Source organism: Pteropus medius, unplaced genomic scaffold, assembly GCF_902729225.1.
Source record: "Pteropus medius unplaced genomic scaffold, Ma_sr-lr_union100, whole genome shotgun sequence".
Taxonomy (NCBI): Eukaryota; Metazoa; Chordata; class Mammalia; order Chiroptera; family Pteropodidae; genus Pteropus; species Pteropus medius.
In genome coordinates this window covers 1,418,715-1,442,290 of record NW_024340700.1, presented here as the reverse complement: position 1 = coordinate 1,442,290, position 23,576 = coordinate 1,418,715, and the positions used below count along the sequence as shown (strand labels likewise).

General features: G+C 33.4%; 1 protein-coding gene and 1 pseudogene across 1 annotated transcript in view; both read right to left on the bottom strand.

Moving 5' to 3' along the window:
* LOC120617489 (laminin subunit alpha-2-like) overlaps positions 1–23,576 on the bottom strand; it is a 230,348-nt gene that overhangs the window by 63,151 nt on the left and 143,621 nt on the right. Inside the window, exon 4 of the mRNA XM_039881118.1 lies at positions 5,811–6,053. Coding sequence (XP_039737052.1) covers positions 5,811–6,053 — 243 coding nt within the window. The remainder of the gene's footprint in view (positions 1–5,810; positions 6,054–23,576) is intronic.
* On the bottom strand, positions 18,697–18,815 carry LOC120618499 (uncharacterized; annotated as a pseudogene).

Sequence of the window (23,576 nt, the reverse complement as noted above, 5' to 3'; positions counted from 1 at the left end):
ACACCACAGAAGACAGCAAGCTACACCTTTGTGCCTTCTGCCACAACCCTGCACTTCTGTACCCAGCTTAACAGAAACTTATTCTTCTGTTTCATTTCAGTAGATTCTGATCCTACTCCACAACACAGATAGTCAGGCCTTACATATTGGTGTTATCTTCTTAAGATTCCATTGTCCTTTGGTTTCTCCGGCCTGTATGATTTTTCAATACTGCATTAACTTAATGAGGATTTACTGATACTTTCTAGGCATGATATTGTTGGAGGAGAGTCTATAAACTGATCATTAGAAAGGGAGAATACAATCTTCTTAATTTTATCTTTATTATATTACAAAGGTATTCTTCTTAAATATAGTAATAAAAATGCCTTAAATTAATTATGAATTTTATGTGTGTTTAATTCTAAAATATTTCAAATGTTCTGTGTATTCCAACTAGAGGTGAAACTATATAAACTTCATTATAATAAAGTACTTTCCTGTTGTTGTTCCAGGTACTAATTGGCCCCATATTGGTCAAGATAAGAATTATTTTTAGAGAAAAGAAGTCTAAAACCTCCAAATAATTATTTTCCTTAATCTCTATTTAAAACAAATACAAATTAGTGATATCCTACTGCTTCTCTGTAAAAGAGAAACTCCAAGGGTAATTGAGAAAGGCTAGTTTTTCACTTCCATTCCTACATTTCCGCATAAAGTCACACATGCAATCATTCTATACCCTTCGCAATATTACATCAAAGAAGGATCTTGGAAACATTTCTTAATATGGTATTGGGTTTATTTCTTCATTCTTCAGTATTTGCAATTCTAAGGATCACCACAATGTCAGGTGATAAAAAGAAGAAACATATTTTGTCTGTATATATAAAATTCTGTCACATTGGAAATCAAAATAATATCAAAGCTCTAAATAAAATTTATAGGGGGAAAAAAGATGTCTTCGAGAATTAATTATGATTTCTTTGGAGAATTTTATACAAACCTGCCATGTTTCAGAAGCAGTATCAAAGCTGAATCTAAGTTCTTTTGAGTTACCGTCAAGGAGAATGGGAAGGGTTGTGGCAAGGAGAAAAAATTATATGTAAATAACTTAAAGCCCTCTGTATGAGGAAACTGAAGCAAAAATTTCTATGGCAACCATGAATATTTAGTTCATAGTCTAATGACAACCCAAAGAAATTAAAAGGAATAATCTTAATCACAGAGAGACTCATATAGCAGAAAAACATTTATTATGATTTTAATACTAGGACCCCTCAAGCAGTACCATTTATACTGTCCCATTCCTGTCAATATTATTAACATGATTCTCCTTTTTTAGCCACCTCTTCAACCACTGGTAACCTAGTTACAGCTCAAACTCATCCAGAGATTCAGTCCACCAAAGCCAATCATGTTTCCTAACAGAAAAAAAAAATGTTAGTCTCTTTCTTCTGTTAGAAATAGTTAAGTTGACTGATACCCCTTCCTTAAATAACCGATGATCTGTTCTTCTCTAGAATTTGGGAAGGCTAAAAATATCTGAACAATAAGCTGGGAGAAGAGACATCAAAATCACCAGGAGTATTTGTTTAAAATATACATAGAATTTCCTGAGCCTTTCCCAAATCTACTGAATTAAAAGCCTTCATCAAAGAAATAGCCCTCTTTCAAATGCCCTCTCTGATTTCTAAGGAAAGTCAAGTGTGGGAGGAACCACTGCTGCAAGCATAGTTCTCAGTGGTCCCCCCAAGTGGTAGTTTTTGTTAGCAGTTCTCAGTAGCACCTTGGGGCAACAGCTTTCAGCAGAGGCAGCACTTGGGATGATAGTAGCCCTTGATGGGATTGGCTCCCTGTAGCACTGCTGGAGAGGTATGGGTATTTAGTTGTTCTCATCAAAGCTTTTTTCTTTGTCTGGCCTTAAAGTAATGGAGGCTTCCTGAGGTTTGTTGCTTCATACACATTCTGCAACTTCTGTTCCATCATTCTCTCAAAGCAAAGTAGAACAGGGACCCTGCTGAGCCCTCTCTTGGCACTGATGATACAGAATTGGCTTTCTAAAATGAAGCTCTTTGAAGGCTTCTGCTCAAAGCCTCCTTTTGTTTACAGTCTGAATAACAACATACTGTGTCATACTGTTATCCCTGCATTTTCTTCTATTATCCCTCCTTTGTCAGGCCCTGAGACTTGATTATCTCATAGCTCTGAGTGAACTTCTCTTCTCCCTTTGGGTGCAAGCCCAGGATGCTAGACTGCAGGACTAATCTCTTTCCTGGGAGTAGCTGAACCTAGTTATCTGGGGAACTGGATACTGTCCTACAAAAGCTTTCTAGTGAATACACATAATTAACATTTATTGATCTCTTGCAAGCAATGTAGGAGGTTGGAGAGCAGTGAATGGGGCAAGCAAGAGAGCAGAGGAAAAAGAGTGAGTTTCTGTCAGTGCAACATGGCTCCAAATCCTTTTTAATTGTATTTATAGAGGAGAGAGAATAGGGAAGGAACAATTTTAGAGAGCTAATGGCTGAATTGTTTCTTAAACCAATGGAAGACTTCACTGTGCAGATAACTAACCAAATAAATCTCAATACAGAAAAACTTTTTTAAAAGTATCATTTATAGCAGCACTTCCTAATAAAACTGTGCAATGATAGAAATGTTCTATTCTGTGCAATCCAATGTGATAGCTGCTAGTCACAAGTAACTACTGAGCACTAGAAATGTGGCTATGCCACCGAGAAATTTAATTTAATTTGAATTAATTGAAATTTTAATTAAATAACCACATACAATTAGTGACTATTGTGTGGACAGTGCAAACCTGGAGCATCATAATGAAACCACTGAAAAACAAAGACGAAGAAAAACATCTTTAAAGAAATCAGAGAAAAAACACTACAAAGGACATTATTAAATGGCTACTTTTTCTATATAAACAATGGAAACTAGAAGACAGCAAAATGCGCCCAAAGAAAATAACTGTAAACTTACAATTATATACCCAATAAAAATATCCTACAACAATGAAGATGAGTTCTGCTATATGCTTAGTTTAGCCCATAGGCTATATTGGAGATGAACTTGCATATTGGCCTTGAAAGTTGTGAGATACTAAGAATTATTTCTGGTTTTCCTGTATTTTGAGAAGTCATCTTCTAAATGTGGTTGTTTTGGATCACCCAGCAGGGGATTTACTTCTCTCTATATACACTTCTGTGGTAGCATTCATACTATTACTTTACATTTACAAGTTTATATGTTTGTTTCTCTTGCTTGACTGTCACTTCTCTGGAAAGTTTCGAACACAGCACATAATAATTATACTTCAGGAGATATCCAAAAGTACATAAAAATTAATGACAACAAGATTTATTGTTCGCAGTCTCTTGTCAGGAAAATATTAGAGACGGGCATCCAAAAATTTTAGAATAGTCCTACATGTTATATTATAGGCAATATCCAAAATTATACTACTTTAGAATGAAAAGATGCCTTAGGACAATTTATATATTAAACTATTTTGTGTATGAAAGAAATTCAGTCTCAGAGAGATTAAGTGACTTGCCCAAGATCCCACAAAAACAAGAGCCAGGACAAGAACCCAGTCTTCTAATCCCACATACATTCTTCTACATCATGATATCTCAGAATTAAGACTCACTGCTTACACTGAATTCAGCCTCTCTATGTCCCCTCGAACTTATAATTGAGTTTAGCAATTACTGAAAAATTTTAATTAACTTCCAGTCTTTACTAAAGTAAAAAAAAAACATTAATTCGGGAGTCAGGGTAACTATATTCTTATCTCAGCTTTGTTACTAGTTGAGATGGAAAATATTGGTGAATATCACCTACCTTCTCTGGACCTGTTTATTCTAAAACATAACATGTTTCACAGCATAAGCTATGTAAAAATGAAGCAGATATTCTAGGAGAGGGCCAGATTTAGTTACTATTTTTAAATACTATCATTCTACTTGAAATATTTTGAATTACTTTCTGTTTCTCACCTAATCTTACTTTCTGAAGAGAGAGAAATAGACTTAAAGAAACATAGCACAGATAGAGAATCAAATAATTTATTCTTAATAGTTGTCATCATTAATGAGTATTTCTAGTGAATGTCTAGGAGTGAAAACAACATAGCCAGTTAAACAAACAAATAAGCAACACATCTTCTCTGTGTTGACAGTCTGACAAGATCTAAAGGATGAATAACCACCACCAATGTAGGAACAGCATGCTTTGAGAATATGCATGTGACTTGTATGTTATATATCTATCTAGGTACATTTTATATTATTCAACCAATTTCCGAATTGGACCTATTTAAAGGTAAAGAATAGCTTTATAAATATAAGATAATTAGTAATCATGGATAAATACTAGGTCCAGGAGAAAAGTAATAAAAATTAAACTCAAATATATTCTCTCTGCACTTCCTTCCTACTCCCATATCCTCAGGCCAGTCTGGCCAGGAATTGGATGCTTCTGGGTACAAAGCAGGTTGAACAGCTGTTTGACTCACTGCATTTGACTCCTTGTCATTTGGCAGATTGAGATTTCTGCTGAGAGCACCATTTGGAATTTTTTCCCCAAAACAGATATTTTTGAACATGGAATTTGTAATATAGTGTGGCACTGGTATCAATTCACAGAATAATAGTGCCAAAAGACAATGCGATAGATTTATGTCAAACATCTAACTTTCTCTTAGAAACCTGTAAGGAGATAACCCTAGACTGGCTGAGGTGGGCATGAGTTTTCTGAAAATGTGAATATAAAAATGATACTAGCTTCAGTTGTGTGGACTATTGAGGAGAGAATATCAGACATGAGTATAAATAGAGATGTTCATAAGCAGAGAGGACAAAGGGAGCTAGGCCACATATACTGAAGGGAGACAGATTAAGGAAATATATTAAAGAAGCCAAGAGGGTTCCTAAGTCAAAATCTGAGTATTTGAGAGGAGGGAAATAATAACTACACAATAATTGTTTTATTATTTCAGCGACAACAAAAATAGTTAATGTTTACAGAACACCTAGTGTATATGTATGCTAGCACTGCTCTAATACTTTATAATAATTTATTTAGTCTTGACAATCACATAAAATAAGAACTATTATTATTGTTCACAATTTACAGGAGACAAAACTGAGGCATGGAGAATTTAAGTCACTGATTCAAGTCACACATCTGATAACCGGTGAAGCCATGGTTTGATTTTGCGATGTAAAGCCAATGAATAAATCTAAAATTTCAACCACAGGATAAAAGATGCTATAGAGAAGTGGAACACTTTTGAATTAAGCATATAATTAAGCAGATAGTAAGCAAAGCCTGACCAAAGAAAAGAAATCCCATTGTAGCTCTATGTGGTAAAAGCATAAAAATACAGAAGTTTTATTTAGGTCCTTTATATGAATTATATTTCTTACCCAATTCACCTCTTTTTCCCTCCATCCTCAGACCAGAGTATACCCAGAACTAAGGTTTCTTTTAAAGTCTCAATACTTCTCCAACCATGACCAGTACTCATTGTCAGAAAAGTCTCTTTATGTGTAAAATTAATCATTGACTTTCCAGCTTAAACCCATTTCCTCTTTTCTGATCTTTATTGGAGATGGGAGATACATACTAAATGAAGGTAGTTAAAATTCTAATCACCTTGGGTTTTTCCTTTTTATTTAATAACTCATTTAAATGTACTTCTGCTAAATCCTATTTTAAATTCTCCCTGACATTAATTACTGATATATTCAAGTCCTTCTGACAGGCCTATTTTGCTGTCTTAAATGTACTTATGGTGAGTTTTCTCATCTTACCTCTCCATTTTCTAAAGGGTGTATCTTGGAATAAAATGAAGTGCAGATGACCTCATCGTCTTTGGCATATGATGGTGGTCCAGTGCGGGGATAAATATTGTAGAGGGCTAAGCACTCTGTGTCTGTCACAGCATGATACTGCCAGGGCTTGTATTCAACATCATCAAGCGACCGTTCCAAAATCCAGTTGCCTGGACGAGGAGAGTTAGCTGCTTTCACAATCACATATGCAATCTGGAACACCTGGGGAAGAGTGACAACACGTGTGACTTTGAATTCCAATGTGTTCTCACTATTTTATATCAAATATAAGACTTAATGCCATAATAGGTTTTATTTCAGGTTTTGTTCCATAACCCTTTATGTTCTCTAAAATGATTTTATTGTTACATGTTCATATTTAATACCTTTTGTGAAGATGAGCTTTTTCACTTTGACAGCCATGCCTTTTAAAGAAATGGGTTAAGATTGGATTTCAGTTCTCAAATAACTCATTGACATCATTTCATCACATTTTTAAAGTTCCATTACAAACATGATCACCTAAAGCATTCATTACATACCAATGTACTCACCTTACTGTGTTAGAGAGTACAAAGTATGAGTTATAAATTTGTAGATAATAGTGCTTGATAGTCTAGAAAATATGCTTACTTATACAACCTAATCCTCCATAAATTACCATTCAGATAGAGTTGGCGCGGAGCAGCAAAAAAAAAAAAAAAAAGATTTTGGAGGCATAGTCTTGTGTTCTAATTGTGGCATTAGCATTTATGTGGCCTTGGACAGATTATTCTAACTCAGCCTCCTTTTCTGCAAATTAGGGTCAATAATAACTAGACAACTGACAGAAAATTTGGATTAAATGAGATAATGTATGCAGAGTACCTGGCAAAGGACTTGGCTGTCCATAGTAAGTATTACGTCCTCTACATCTCCAAATAAAAAACAATAGAAAAGAACGAGTATAGCAGAAAACTGACTGAAACTGGAACATATTAAATGAAGGGTTTCTGTACCTTCTGTACAGGTACATGTGTTTTTAAAAAGGTGGGGGAAGATAAAGAAAGGCATCAGAGTGACAATAGAGAGTAACATAACAATCCTCTATTTCCAAACCTATGTAAAAATTTGAAGATGGAAAAAGTAAATACTCTGAACGTCCTGTGATAGTACATACATGTGTCTTTACAAATGCAGTCCAAAAGTCCGAAAGAACAATGTACAAACATTGAGTAACATTTATATGCAATGTCCTGGGTAGAAAGATAAATGCAAACTAATTTAACTTACAATCCCACCATCTACGGCGCTAAATTTAAACATATAAATATCATTCCAGGGGAGTAATATTATGATCTATATTTACAAAGGTATATAGTGAAGTATAATTGTAGGTAGACACACTTATACATATTCGTGCATATAAATACTTGAAAAACCTTAGACCTTTTAGGGAAAGATACACATGAATATATTAAAGCTGTTACCTCTGGGATTTGCAAACAAAGAATCAGGGAGAGAAGGAGGAGAGCTTTTACTTTTCATCCAACACACTGCTATTTAAATTTATTAACATAAATGTCTGTTTTTAATAAAATTACTTTTAAAATAAAAAAAAAATAAAGCAAATAAGTATCAAAGAAAAGATAAGAATAGGGATAAGATAGAATATAGTCCATGAACCATCATCCAAAATATTTGCTATTTCTTCATTTTTAAAGTATTATTCATAAGGAATTATTTTTGACACTATATCCAACAACTCATTCACATGAAATTTCTTCATAAAGAAATTCACTGAAGAACATACCTACTGATTAATTTAATAGAACACAGAAAGGTAGTTGTCTCTATTATAAATACGAAGCACAATGGTCCAAATTTCTGGTAATTCTAAAGTACTTGTGACAGTTTTAGCAAAATGATAAAGAATACAGATAACTAAATTGTGAGCTTCTAAAGGACAAAGATGCAACTATATTATAATACATTTGAAACAGCGGGTATTCAATATTTATTAGATTTAGTTGAATAACCAAAATTATTGCAACATGCTTCCATGTTATTTCTATTAGCTTAACACTTTTTTCTTTTCCTGTTTGTTTGAACTTGAGTCCCAGTCAACACCAGCCTATTTTGTCACTTTCAGGAACTAAGACATACATCCCTTGGATGTCCATCCTATTATATTTCTGTGAGCCGAGAAAGTTACTTAAACTCTTTTATCCTCTGCTTCTCAATGTTTCTTTTTCAAAATCAAAATCATGGAAGAAATACTGAGATAATAAATACAAAACACTGCATGTTCTCTGAAAAAAATAACCTGTATAAATATTTCAAATAAGCATCTTTCCTTCTAGAAAAAAAAAAAAATGCAGTTTCTTTTAAAAAAAATAGAAAACAAATCAACAATAAAAGAAATAGCAAAATATAATTAGAGATCATAGGTACTCAATAAGAAAAGTAAAACATACACTGAGATTATCAATAAAGAATTTTGTTTAGAAAGCAGTTCTGCCAGCAAATATAGGCAGAAGCCAAATTCTCTTAGAGCTACAATGTAGATATATGACTTAAGAGTTTCTGTGTTGGCTCTGAAATAATAGATAAAATCCATGAAAAACAGTTATACTAGAAACCCCACAGATTCTATAATTCAATATAACAACTAGCATTAAGTGACATGGAACTCATTTCCTAAGAGAATATTTGAAGAGTTCCATTTCAAAACAATATTCCTTTCATTTATTTTCTATGGATTCTTTCACATTTCATGCAAAATTAATTAAATTAGTTGGCATGTAGTATTTTGAATAAACTTTTTAAAATGTGGTAGACAGCATTGAAAATCACAATGAATAGGAGTATTCTTTGAAGGCATGAGAGAATGGCTGTGAAAATTTTAACAGTGATTTTCTAAGTACTCCAATTTTAATGACCCTAATAGAATCATTCTCTAATGTATCTATGCTACTTTTATTAACTATGTCTTCTGTTTTCAGTATAAAGACTCTTCAAAATCAGTAGTTATAAAATCTCATTTTCAGATGAATAAAACCTCAATCTACAAGGGGTGCAATGAGGAAAGCAAACGCCTCATTATAAGAAGTACAAAAAGGCGATGACAGGTAGGCTTTGATGAACCTTAGACATCCACACACAATTCCCAAATTTTCCTCTGTTGGAGGGCACTTTTTACGAACTTGGTACATAAATAAAAAAATCCAAAATAACTTTTGAAATAATACCAAATGTTTGACATTTTATACATAATGAAGTGAACTTTCTATTTCATATTCTATTTGTATGTCACCTAACAAAATATTATATAATTACTTCATTGATGCAGAATTGTATTAGAAGTTCCTGCTATAACAAGCAGTGTATTAAGAACTTAATCTCTTTTAGGGCGGAACTGGAGAATAGAGGCTTTCTAAAGAACCCTCAGTTCCAAAGTAACAAGCAATGTACAATGAATGACCATCATATATAGTGATACTTTTTAATCTTCTCATATCATGGCAGAGATAGGATATTGGTACAATACTGAGGTAAAAGAGAAGACCTTTACAGCCTGAAGAGAGCATCCTAGGGGCTTTGGCCACTCTGGATGCTGCCCGGGGACTTAATATCTTAGCTCACCTATAACCTTTGTAGGTAAGTTGAACATCCAGAACCAATTTCTAGCACATGCATTGCTGGTTCTAGATTTTTTAAAAAAATATTCTCTGCTATATGCTAAGGATCTCAGTTTATCCTAGGTCCTTTGACCTTAGAAGAACCACAGATCTAGAAAAATGCTACCAAAGAATAGTGTGTTTTGGAGATTTTACTGAGGCTTTTGAATGTCACCGGCACACAGTTAAGAGAGACAGGCCAAAGAATGACTACTTAATGATATAACAAAGCTCTGGATCTCTGTTTTTTATAGGTTGATCCCTGAGAAAGCCATGAAAATATTAATGGAGGCCACTCTCTATGGAAGATGACACTTTGTCCTTCTCATAGGATTTGACCTTAATTACTCTCTTCCATTTCTCCTTTCCTAATCTTTAAAGAGAACATGTGGCTATGTAATTTCTGCTCAGTGTTGAGCCCTGCCTCATTCTTCACATGGCTGTCTGCCTGTGAACTTCCTATAGAAAGTCCATATAACAAAACTGCTTAATTTTGAAAGAGATTTTTAATATTCTAGTGCCTACTCTTGCCCATCATATGAATTTTAACATTTCCATGTGCTGTGATGCCATCTCTAATATATTTTGAAAATTCATCTGTATTCTTAGTTCTAATAGCGTGTTTGACAAATTCTCTTATTTATCCACATAGGAATATTAGCTTTCGGAAAGTAATGAGAGTTACACAATATTGGAATGAGAGAGGATCCTAGAAATTATTACCTTTCAAGCTTAGTACCCATTGGAATGATCTAGGAAGCTTGATGTAAAATGTATATATGTCTCTGTGTTTGAGTTGATGGATGCAGCTCATATTATCTGCTCTTTCACCTGGGACTTCAAAAGAGAGAATAAAGAAATAAAATAGAAACCAATAACAACAAAGAGAAGAGGATGAGAAGAGTTCAGCGTTTTTCTGGAAGGTCCATGAGAGTTGGATGATGAGGGAGAGCAGAGGTCATGGCCTACAGTACTCAAAGTGGCCATTGCCCTGGGAGAAGTCCAGCAGAACCTCACAGCAGCAGATCTGACAAGAAGCAGGGGTGAGAAGTGGGGCTGAATGGAGGGAATTCATTGAAAGTCCCAGTACAATAGAGGATTCACTCAAAGACCCACCCCCATCACACCACATGTCACCAAGTTCTTACTCCCCAGCAAATATTTCTGAGCAATCACAGGAAATGAATGGTTCATTATAATCTCAAAAATTCTTTGAAGAGATCTTTATACAGATTTGGTTATGCCTTTACTAGACCTAAATTTAAGTCAAGCTCCAACATAACAAGTGTTTAAATGACAATCTAAACTTTAAAAAATTCACTTGACTATATACTTAATTATTACTTTCTGGGTGAGTTTTATGCCCCTTTGTAAATTTACACTTACTTCAAAAAACATAGAAGAATGTAATGGGGAGTCCAGAAGGATGGTTCTCTTGCCCATCTGTACTTTCTTCCAGACAAATTCATTTACAATAATTTCACATACTGATATGATTTGTATTTGTCATTCAGTTATAATGTGCAGCCCATTTATTCTCTCACCCCTCCCCAAGTATATATTGTAATTGCTGAGTGTGAACTTAATGGGTTTCAGGTAAGCAAATGAGCCATTTCACCTCAGGATAAGTGGTTCCCATGTTGCCAGAGAAACAGAAACACTCTGCCCTCAATTAAAACAGATTTTTTATACTCACGTTAAACTCATGCAGAGTTTATACATTTGAAAATGAATTACTCCATCACTCCAGAATTTCTAAGAAACAGTAATCTAACTGGATGACTAATGGAAATCCTTTGAAGATAAAATGTTCAATTATTTGGTGAAATTGTTTCTTTAAAAAGGTTTTAATCGTTGCCTAACTACTCATGGGAAAGCATTTGAACGATTTCTCTACCATACTCTGTAAGAAAGAAAATCTCAACTTCTAGCTCTAAAAAAAATAAATGTTATTTTTCAGCTCTCCCAAGTTAAAATAGATGTAAAGCAATTTCATTTTTCATTAAATTTTTTTTTTCCCTAGAGCTGGACAAGTTGATTATAAAGTTGATTTGGAGAATTAAGAAGCCAGAATCACCAAGAAAACCTGGGACAGAAGAGCAACAAATAGAGGGAAATATTGTTAAATAAAAAAGCAAAATGGAGAAAACTGCAGTTACATAGTATGCTACTGTTTACAACAAAGAGGACCTCTCTAATGATGTCTCCATGGCCAATAATATCCCCAAAAGATAGACATTTGGACATTTTCTGCAGCGTGATGGAATCACATAGCACCATCTATAAAATAGTCATGCCCAAAAAGTGAACCCAAGTCAGAGAAAGTCTCTTAAACTTAACCATCAGTTTACGCAAAATACAGTAGCATGTAAACAGCACCACGTGGATACAATTAGCAAAATTTAGAATGTGAGAGCCTCTATTGGACAAACAGTATGGTTTCTTCAAAACTTAAACTGCAAGAAAATTTTTTAAAAATGAGATTCTAGGTTAAGAGAGATAAGAGATATATCAGACAAATGCAATAAGTGACTTCAGGTTCATCCTAGTTTAACCAATCAACTGTTAAAAAAAATTGGAAGAAAATGTGATGAAATATTCTCTGTATATTTGTTAGTATTAAAGAAGTAGCACTAATAGCATTAATCTTTATTGTGACAATGATTTTGTTTACAAAACAGCCTTATCCTTCAGAGGTATATACTAAAGTATTTATAGAGAAAATAATATGGAATTTTATTTAATATGGAATTTGCTTCCAAATAATCTGGGGTGTGAGGCAGGGTGTGGATAAGTATAGAATCAATACAAGAAGAGTCATGAGTTAATTCTTACAGGTTGGTGTTGGGTTCATCTGGATCTATGGTATTCTCTATACTTCTGTGTATGTTGTGAAGTTTTCATAATTAGAATAAAAAGATTACTAATACATCTCATTTAAATAAACAAATAATTCTCTTTCACATAATGATTTATCAGTACTGCTAATTTAGTGCTTCCTCTTAGAGAGTAAACATTTAATGTCTTTTCTTTATTATCTTGATAAATGTGACTACACTGTATTCTGAGCTCAAGAAATAGATCTTAATAATTCTCTAAAATTAACTACCAACTTTAAAAAGCATTGCTAGCCCAGAAGGTATCAAAATTTTAGTCCAGTTTTAAGAATACTAGTAACATGAGTGAATGGAATCCAAATTGGAATGAATAAGGTCTTCCCTTAGCTTATTAATGCATTTAATACTTCATGCTTCATTAAGTTGATATTATTTTTAACAATGTTAGCTACAAGTAAAAGACAAGCATTTCTTTCTCTTTAGCACTGCCCTTGACATCTGTTCTCTCCTTACATATTTCTCTCTCATATTAAACAATCTATGGTTTCAAAAGATTGACCTGCCTCATGTGAACAAGCCATTGGAACAGCATGCCTTTCACACCAGCTACTGGTGAAAGAGCAGGTAGGGTGAGTCCCCCATAGAACATGACAGTCCTTTCAATGAAGCCATCACAGAGCACAATATTAGTGTGAATCACAGACAATTGGAAATGTGACAGTTTAAACTTGCCTTCTAAAATTTATTCACCCTGGAGAAATACCTGGCATTGCCTTTGTTTTCGTGCTTCTATAGTTACCAAGGTAAGAACCTACGCATTCTCCAATTTATGACATTGCAGACATGAATGAATCACTGTAGTTCAAAGCATTTGGGAAATAATAGCAAAGATTTGTAGTGATGAGGAGAGTTAGACATATAATGTTAACAGTGTAGAAGAGCAAATAAAAGACAGAATGAAACTTTCAGATCTTGGTTCATGAATTCTTTCAACAGATCAGAGTCACTTAACACATATTCGACTTTAACTATTATAAATAACATCAGCTATTTTCATGCTTATATATTGCCCCACTTTCTTTTCCTTCTCTAGGAATGTTCTTAAGAATAGTCAGTACACTCTGTTTATTACTTTACCACCTCCTATCGCCCACCCATCACCCTATTTTATACTACCCATCACCCTATTTTAATCACTTTCAGAAGAGATACCAGCAACCTTCTTGGAAAACTCATATTTTCTCCCCTCCGTCCTCATTTTCCTTGAAGTCTCTACAGCCTTTGACTATGCTGAAACTGTCTTTACCTTTCAAAAATTGTATTTATAATTCAGAACTTAAAAAAAAAAATGTTTCCTATTACAAATTTTTTTTTCCAAATGGATACTAAACAATGGAAGAAGATGTGAAGGCAGAAAGAATATTCAGAAGACAGCACCTCTGAATTTCTCTCCAAACCCTGTGTAGGTGCTCCTGCTGTGGTTCTTCATATTCAAGTTTCCTTAACAAAGGTGTGTCCAATTCTTTATGTTCTCATAATCTTTCTCATAGGAAAGTAACATTTTATTTATTGCCTAGTTTTTGCCAGGCACTTCAGCATACAGAAATTGGTTTCTGCTAACAAGAACCCTATGAGATAAGCAAGAACTGATTAGAAAATTGAAATGATAGGGTAGATGTGATAGAAAGAATAATGTCTCCTCAAAGATTAAGATTGTACCTTAATCCTTGGAACCTGTGAATATGTTACCTTACATGGCAAAAGGGACTCTACAGATATGATTTAGTTAAACACTTTGAGATAGGAAGATAATCCTGGGTGATCCGAATGGGCCCAATGTAAACACAAACATCCATAAACATTGAAGAGGGAAGCAAAAGAGAAGGTCAGAGTGATGAAGCATGAGGAGTACTCAACTCTTTTTTGTCTTTGAGGATGGAGGAAGGGACCATGAGCAAAGAATGCAGGCAGCCTGTATAAGCTGGAAAAAAGGAGGAGATGGAGCCTAGAGTCTCCAGAGGGAATACAATACTACCCAAACCTGGATTTTAGCCCAGTAAGGCTCATATCAGACTTCTAACCTATTAAACTGTAAGATAATAAATTTGTGTTGTTTAAATCCACTAAATTTGTGGTACTCTGCTATGGCCGCAATAGAAAATTAATATACTAGGTAACTTGTTCCATTTCACATGACTAGTAAATTATGGAGAAAGTTTATACATCCAGTTTCATCTAATTTTGCATTTTGCATAAATAATAATGCCTTTCATGCCTATGAATATTTCAACAAACTTCTTTATATAGATATTTCCTACATCTTAATTTCTAACCTAACCACATTCTTATACCCGTTTTATATTTCAAACTAACAACTGAACATCTCATAACAATTCAATCTTGCTTTGTAAAGAAGAATATTTGCCCTTGTTTTACCACCAAACTAAGTTATAAGTTGCTAGCGGGAGAAACTATAGAATACTCTATAAATTTCTTTTAATGCCTTACAATAATAGATAAATAATTATTTTTTTAAATTCAATTTTATAGGTAAGCAAAAAAAGACTGCCACCTCTGAAATGATTTAAGAAACCTCTGAGGTGATTTCTGTACATGTTATATGTCATTGAGTCAGCTCCAACTCTTGGTGACCCTGTGAATGAGTGATGTCCAGAATGTCCTGTCTTCCACAGCCCTGCTCAGCTCCTGCAGGCTTGTGTGTATGGCTTCCTTTATGGAGTCAATTTATCTCCATGAGGTGATTTCACAAGTGCCTAAAGGGTGAACGTACCTAACAACCACACACCATTAATAAGTACAGGTGACACATCCTTCATCATAGACAGGTGAAATTATACCAAGATAATAATCTTAAATATGTCTAAATCACATATTCTCCCTCTAAAATAAAAATTTTCAAAACACATCATTCTTTCAAGAGTTTATCAAGCTAGCTTTTACCCCAAGTTTTAAAGAGGTGACCTCACTTGCCAGTGAAGTGTGAAGAGTGTAAATGAAATTTAAAAAAATGAGAAAGCTTCAAAGTCTGATGTCATTCTGGCTGAAAAGTTGTATTCTAACAATGTTCTAACACTGAAATCCTTCCAATTAAATGGGTTATAAAAGCCACAAGAAGCCATGGCTATAGTTATCCGGAAAAAGAACAAATGATGTTGGACACCTTCTATAATGACAAGTGTCCTGCTGTGAGCATTCTATCAGCCTTTAACATAACTAATTTATATAAAAGCCTTCATTAGAAAAATCCTACACACGTTGACATTTAAAGTATGACACAATATTGTCATTAAATTCTGATTCTGAAATTACTATTCAATAGAACATTGAATCACAATGTCTAGACACAAATCTTAAAGAACAATGTATCTTTGGGAAACAGAAGTAGTATTTTACCAATATAGTGTCAAGCTCTATCTCTTTTTTGATACCAAAAGCACGAAACATAATAATCCATAGGGCTTCTTGAGCAGTTTGATTGACTACAATTACTCAATATCCAATGGTAAAGCCACAAGATCATCAGTAATAGAATCTGACACTATAAATTGAATCCATCTAAACAGCGGAGAACGGATGGCAGCAGAACACCCATGAATTTGACCATAAGCATATGTGGAATGATAATTGTAAACAGAGACAACATAAACAACACTCTAATAGAGTACTTCATTATGAAGCCAAGATTCTGTTAAATCTAAATATACTGTGGATTTTTGCTAAATAACTGTAGCTATTCGCAAAGCATCGTAAAAGGTATGAAGGATGGAGGTTTAACTTTTCTTATCCTAGTCTTCGTGTCTGGCAATGAGTATAGAATGCTATTAAAAATAGTGACAATAAACAGCAGTAAATAGACACTTTACATACATTTTGTATGGAGGACACTCTTCCATTCTTTGCATGACTATTAAAATTCTTAAGTGTAGTCCTTTTTTTCTGTCTAGGTCATAAACTTTAAAATTATAATGTAAACCAAAAAAAAAAAAGGTTGAAATTTGAATTGTAGATATTCTTGACATCAACATTTTGGACATGCATCAAATGCTTAAAGTACACAGCATACTGGACTAACTTCAGATCAACTTTTGCAGCCTAAACATAAATGAAATTATTGGAATATGAATAGAATACATTTAAATGTTCACATTCTCAATATCTCTTCTGGAAGATTTAAAAGAGAATATGCACTCAGGGTTTGGGGTGGCTCCTTGATTAAGAAGGGTGGAAAGGACAGTTATACCTTCAATCAAATTTGCTTTAGCTAACATTCTCACCTTTGGATTTTCCAAGATTTCTAATGCAGATTCTAATGTTCTGTACTTCCATAGATATTTTAAAGCCCCACAGAGTAATATATGTTAGTTCACTGATTAGTTTATTCTATCAATATTTTTGAGCAATGCATTATTTATTGTGCCAGTGTTTAATACATGGTGAAGATAACAAAATTGCTTTCTCAAGTCAAAGTTACTTTATAGTCTAGAAAAACAGGCAATACACCAATGTAGTGCTGAAGCTGGCTTGCACTTGTTTTCGAAAAGCCAATTGTGTATATCTCTTTCCAATTCCTTGTTGCATGACATCATGCTGGTAACTTGAAATCAGTCCTGATGGGAATATTTACACTATGAAAATTGGCTAGCTTTACAAATCAGGTCTTTGTAGGAAGCCTTTGTTATTTTGAGCAGAGGAGTGATGAAATCCAATGTATATTTTTAAAAGATTACTGTGGCCGTTGTTTGGTAAGCTATGAAGAGGGAATGTAAAACAGAGCGACTAGTCAAGGGTCTATTCTAGTCGTCCTTGTGAGAGATGATGATGGCTTAGATTAGGGTGATAGTGGTGCAGATGATAAGTAGTGTTAGCTTCAGGATACATTTTGTAGGTTGAGTTTGCAGAACCTGGATAAGGAGCATGAGTGAAAAAGAATAATCAAGAAAAATTCCCAGGGTTTTTGTTTCTTTTTATTTATTTGCCTGAACAACTGGATTAAGAGTGGTGCTATTAATGAGAAGATATGTTTTTGGGGGAAGGAAATCATCAGGACTTCTGTTTTGAGCCATAAAATTTGTGACACTCCCTTAGTTGCTCAAGAGAATTTGGTTGCAGAACAAAATGCAGTGCAATATTAAATATGCTCTGAAATTTAGAAAAGTTTCATAACTTTTCTGTGCCCCATTTTTTTCCCATCTGGATAATAATACACTTCCATCATAAAGTCTGAAGACTACTAAACTTAATGCATGTAAAGTGCTGAGAATGGTGTCCCACATTCATTAAATATTAGTTATCATAATCAGTAGCAATACTTTCACTTATTTTTTTAGCTGATATTTAGGATTTAAGTAGTTATACTTTTCATATAATCTTTTTTTTCTGCAGAGAAAAAGAAGGAATTTTATTATTTTGTTCTTTCCTTTGTATTAAAAATTATTAGGGGTGACACTGATCAACAAAATCCAATAAATTTCAAGTGTACAATTCAACAGTATGTTGTATATATATTGCATTGTGTGTTCACCACCCATAGTTAGATTTCTTTCCATCCTTTCATATAATCTTGAAGAGAAAGAACATTGCATACGAAGTTGACAAGAGAATATAAATCTATTTTGAAAGTTTTAACTGAAAGAAAGAGACAGATACACAGAGAAAAGGCTAAATTAGATAAATATCTTTTAATTGGGGGTAAAGTCTACCTGCATGCCCATTCCCACCTAAACTTATAATACACCTGCTAATCATCATTTTTTTTTCTTTTGATTTGATTTGGTTTGGCTTTATTATTGTAATGAATAAAGAATAAAGAAAAAGGATTATAAATTAATACAATGGTAGAGTATGTTTTTAAATTTATTTAATTATTGAAAGAGACTTAATACTTGTTTTGAAAGGTCATATTGCTCACTTCCGTGCTATTGGCAGGTACCATAAAGCCCACAATGCTTCCAGAGATTCTGCTAGGTGTTTGTCTCACTAATATTACCCTTGCATTTCAGGGAGTCTACAACCCCAAAGAGGTCTAAAAGCAGGAACATGTTATGAGACCTCATGTTTGCAATTTATTTTTTAAATAACTAAATTTCTAAGACTATATAATTACAAGAGGAAGATGTTCATAATATAACAAAACATAGTTTAAAAGGATATAAATATGTAATATAACAAAATAATTAAAAAGGACATAAAACTTCATTTACCATATGCTACCAATTTTAAATGCATGTGTATTTGTATGTGTGCATGTGTGTTATTGTTGTGTGTGTCTCTGTGTTGAAGAGAATTGAAAAAAATAAACCAAAATGTTAATGTTGATGACTAATTTTTTTCTTTTTTTCTTTTTTTACACGCCTATAGCACCTGGTATTCCTAGGCGATCTCCCATCCAAGTACTAACTAGGCCTGACCCTGCTTAGCTTCCGAGATCAGACGAGACTGGGCACGTTTAGGGTGGTATGGCTGTAGACTAATTTTTATAAGACAATAAAGTAGAATCTATATCAAAAAGTTCATGAGAAAAAAAAATCTGTATATACAGCTACGCTTGCTATGAAACGTATATCAAAATCCCAAGATATATATGGGAAAAACAATCAGTAGAAAAATATCAATTAAAAAAAAAAACGTTTCAGGAATAAAATTTGTAAGTATTCATTTCAAGCTATACTGAAAATAGCAAAATATAATGATTTTAAATAAACGTATAAAAAGATGTTTGATAAAATGTACTTTTATATCAGCATTACATCATTACAAGAGAAGAGTTAAATGCTCTTTCTTAGAAAATTTAATGAATCACACTAAAAATGGAGGAATAAAGATTTAAACTGAAAATCATTTTGACCAAATTGGATCAATGATAATCTTCCTCAAATATTCTAGCATGGTGTTTAGTTCACTGCAATTATAACTGCCCTCCCCCCACCCCCATCAATTTTCTTTTCAAAGGCCCACAAATCCTGCATGATTCATTTAAAGAAAAAATACTTAAATTGACCAATGAATAGCATTTAATATAGCCACAACTCTCTCTAAAACATTTTATGATCAAAATCACCAATAGACATTTAAAAAGTCAACTCAATATTTCAAGTTATTTCCACACATATACGTTGTAGTTAATAATAAATTTGGTAAATCCTAATTTTAACTTAAAAACAAGGTTATAAATTTAATACTTTTTATATTAATCTATTCTAGTTTTTAATGCGATCATCATGATTATTGGCATGTATATTGTATACAGTAAAGACACACTGATGCTTTTAATTTCTCTAAGATTTGGGTAAGGATTATGTTGAATGAATGTCTCTTTGGAGTATAGAGAGTAGGCTCTAAAATCAGAGAGATATGGGTTTGGACTCTGGTTCTATCGCTTGCCAGTTATGAATTTTAACCAAGTTACTAAATCTCTCTAATGTTCTCATCTGTTACAATATCTTTCTTATAGAATAGTTGAACAAACTACATAAGATGATTCATATAAAACATTTTACCCCATATCTAGGACAAGATAGGTTTTTTAAAAAGTGCCAGTAGTAACCCCTCAGAGATGTGTATGCTTCTGTTGAATTTCTAAACACTAGTATTCAACATACTATATTTATATTATAAAATTATTTGTTATAAAAAACTTATGTTACATAAATAATAAAACAGTTCATTTCCTACCTGACTCTTTGAGGTAGGTTTTTGTTGACGACACATTTCAGCAAGCTGAGCAAAATCATCCAGGATTTAACTTCCTTTAATGTAATGCTTATGTCTGTTATGTTTCAAGATTCTCAAATTTCACATGGGCATTCTTCACTGCTATTCTTTCCAACAGCATATGGTTTAAAAGTTATTATAGAGCTCTCAGAATGACTTATCCCAAATGATCTCAAGAAAGATTGGAGAACCATGAGAGAAATTCTGAACCACTACCACCTCATACCCATTAGGATGGTGATTATTGACAACAACAAAAAAGTGCAGAAACAGTGTTAGCAAGGTTGTGCAAAAATTGAAAATTTTGTACACTATTGGTGGGACTGTAAAATGGTGTAGTTGCTATGGAAAACGATGGTGGTATATACACATAATGAAATATTACTCTGCCTTAACAAGGAAAGATATTCTGACACATGCTACAACTTGGATGGACCTTGAAGACATTATGCTAAGTGAAATAAGCCAGTCACAAAAAAACAAATATTGTATAGTCCTACTTGTATGAGGTGCCTAGAATAGTCAAATTCATAGAGACAGAAAGTAGAATGGTGGTTTCCAGAGGCTGGGAGGAGGGGAAAATGAGGAGTTACTATTTAATGAGTACCGAGTTTCAGTTTTGTAAGATGGAAAGAACCTAGGAGTTGGATGTTGGTGATAGTAACATGACAAAGTAAATATTTTAATGCACTAAATTATACACTCAAAAATGGTTAAGATGGCAAATGTTATATTATGTGGATTTCACAACAATTTAAAAGAATGAACCACAGCATACTCTGAGGGACTGACTGTAAGTGAAAATGTGGTCCAAAGTGTTAAATACTGCTTGTATTGAGAAGGAAAGGATAATCTTAAATAGTGTAACTGAGGAACATAGAGTCTCTTTTTAAGAAAGTGAAAAATATTGTTTTTGTCAGTGAATGCAATGATGTGAATGAAAACAACAGCTTTTACAAAGATAAACTTTCTGACATTATAAAAGGCAATGTAAAAAATGGGAACTATTTCAGGGATGAATTAGGAAGCCCCATGAGCTTCTCTTAAAAGAAAGACATTTGGTTACTCTATATCACTTTACCAAATAGAGTAACATGCTGCTAAGGTCTGACTGTCTGTGCCCCTCCAAAATTCATATGTTGAAATTTTAACCCCCCAGGTGAAGGTATCAGGAAGTAAAGCTTGTAGAATGTGATTAGGTTTTGAAGTCAGAGGCATCATGATTGGGATTAGTGTCCTTATCAAAGAGACCTCCACAGAGCTCCCTTATCCTTTCTGCAATGTGAGTCTCCAGGCGGAAGTCCCAGACTTCCATCCCGCAGATCAGTGAGAAGTAACTTTCTCTTGTTTATAAGATACCCATTCTGTTGTATTTTGTTACAGCGGCCAAGCCAAAACGATCTAAGACACACATCTACTGAGTATCTTTTGTGTCTTGGTACATATCCCTCTTTATCTAGATACATATATAAAATGGTGACAGGGCCACTTGAAATTTCATAATGGCAGGTGGAGATATGCTAATCATGACATCAGGATATTATCTACTTGTAAAAAAAAATCTGTGAAACCTGTTATGTGTACTATAATAAAATAAAGTAAATGTTAATCTTAGAGCAGAATCTATATTGTGACTGGTTTAATTTTCTTGAGCATATTCTAAAATCAGTGGAAAGAAGTAAAATATCCTTTTACTTCTTTATTCCATTTCTTGATATTTCTATTTCATTTTATCAACATAGCCATGTTTCTGGAATCATTAAATAAGTTATTCTTAACATTGATGGATAGAAAAGCTTATCATTTGAAATAAATTCATTGAGAAGTAGCAGAGAGGATGATGATAAAGCAAAAGTTGAATATCATTACTGAGAAAATGACATATTCCAGCCTACTACTGCAAGACTACAACACAGAAACAGTAAGTACTATGAAGGCAGACAGCTAAATTAAGTATTTACTCCATATCTTAAAGATTATTCATCATTGCTTCCCAACCTGTCTCATTAAGTTAATAAAATCATAATGACCCAATGCAGAAAGGCAACTGCTCATTAGTATCTTGGGCTGATTTCCTTGGTTATACTACATCATGAGGCTGATTTTTCTTTTAGTTGTGTTTATTGTTTCAGCTAATTTGAGATTAATATACTTTGACTTTCTGACAGCAAACTTGGCTGAAAAGCCACATTAAAACATTAGTAAAGACAAACAAAACTGAAGTGTTTTGACAGGGAATATATTACTTTTAATATTTAGAAACAACCTGGCTAATAAGGATGCTATAATCTTTTCTTTTCCTTTACAGTTTTATTAGCTGTTACCTTAATTTGAAAATGGCACAATCAACATTGGCAAGTTTAAATAAATAACTAAACACTGATAGGTGTTGCCATGAGCTTCCAAATTAAATCTTAGTGTTTGGAGTCATTCACCTTTTATTAAAGATTCTTTAATTAAAAAAATGTCACTATCAAAAAGCAACAAATGTTGGTGAGGATGTTGAGAAAAGGGAACCCTCTTAGCTGTTCTTGGGATTGTAAATTGGTACGGCCATTCTGGAAAACAGTTTGGATGTTCCTCAAAAGGTAAAAATAAAACTAGCTTTTGACCCAGTAATTGCACTTCTGGGTATTTATCCAAAGAAAACCAAAATTCTAGTTTGTAAAGATCTATGCACTCCTGTGTTCACGGCAGCACTATTCACAATAGCCAAGATATAGAAGCAATCTAAGTGCCCATCAAAAGATGATTGGATAAAGAAGTTATGGTACATATATGTACAATGGAATATTACTCAGCTATTTAAAAAAGTGAAATTTCACCATCTGCGACAACATGGATGAAACTAGAAGGTATTATTACGCTGAGTGAAATAAGTCAGACAGAGAAAGATAAATACCATATGATTTCATGTATATGCGGAATATAAGGAACAAAAGAAACAAACAAACTAAACAAAAACAGACTAACAGATACAGAGAACAAACTGGTAATTGCCAAAAGGGAGGGGAGTTGGGGGACTAGGTGAAAAAGGTAAAGGGATGAAGAAGTACAAATTAGTAGTTACAAAACAGTCACAGGGACAGAGTATAGCATAGGGTATATAGTCAATATTACTGTAATGGCTGTGTGTAGTACCAGATGGGTGCTACAATAATCTCAGGGATCACCTCATGGATTGTATTAATGTCTAAATTTTTTAAATTTAAAATAAAAGAAAAAAAAAAGAGAAAAAATAAAGAATATCATATACTGAAAAATTTATGCCAATGTATTTGAAAATCTGTAGAAATTGTCACAATTTCAGAAAAAATATAACCTTTACAAACTTGTTCATTGAAAAATAAAAACCTTAAATATTTCAATAGCCATTATATAAATTTAAACAGCATAAAGAAAAAGTATCTGTTTTTCTGCCTCTCTCTGTCTCTGTCTGTCTCTGTCTCTGTCTCTGTCACTGTCTGTCTGTCTGTCTATCTCTTATCTCTCTCTCTCTCTCTCTCTCTGTCTCTCTC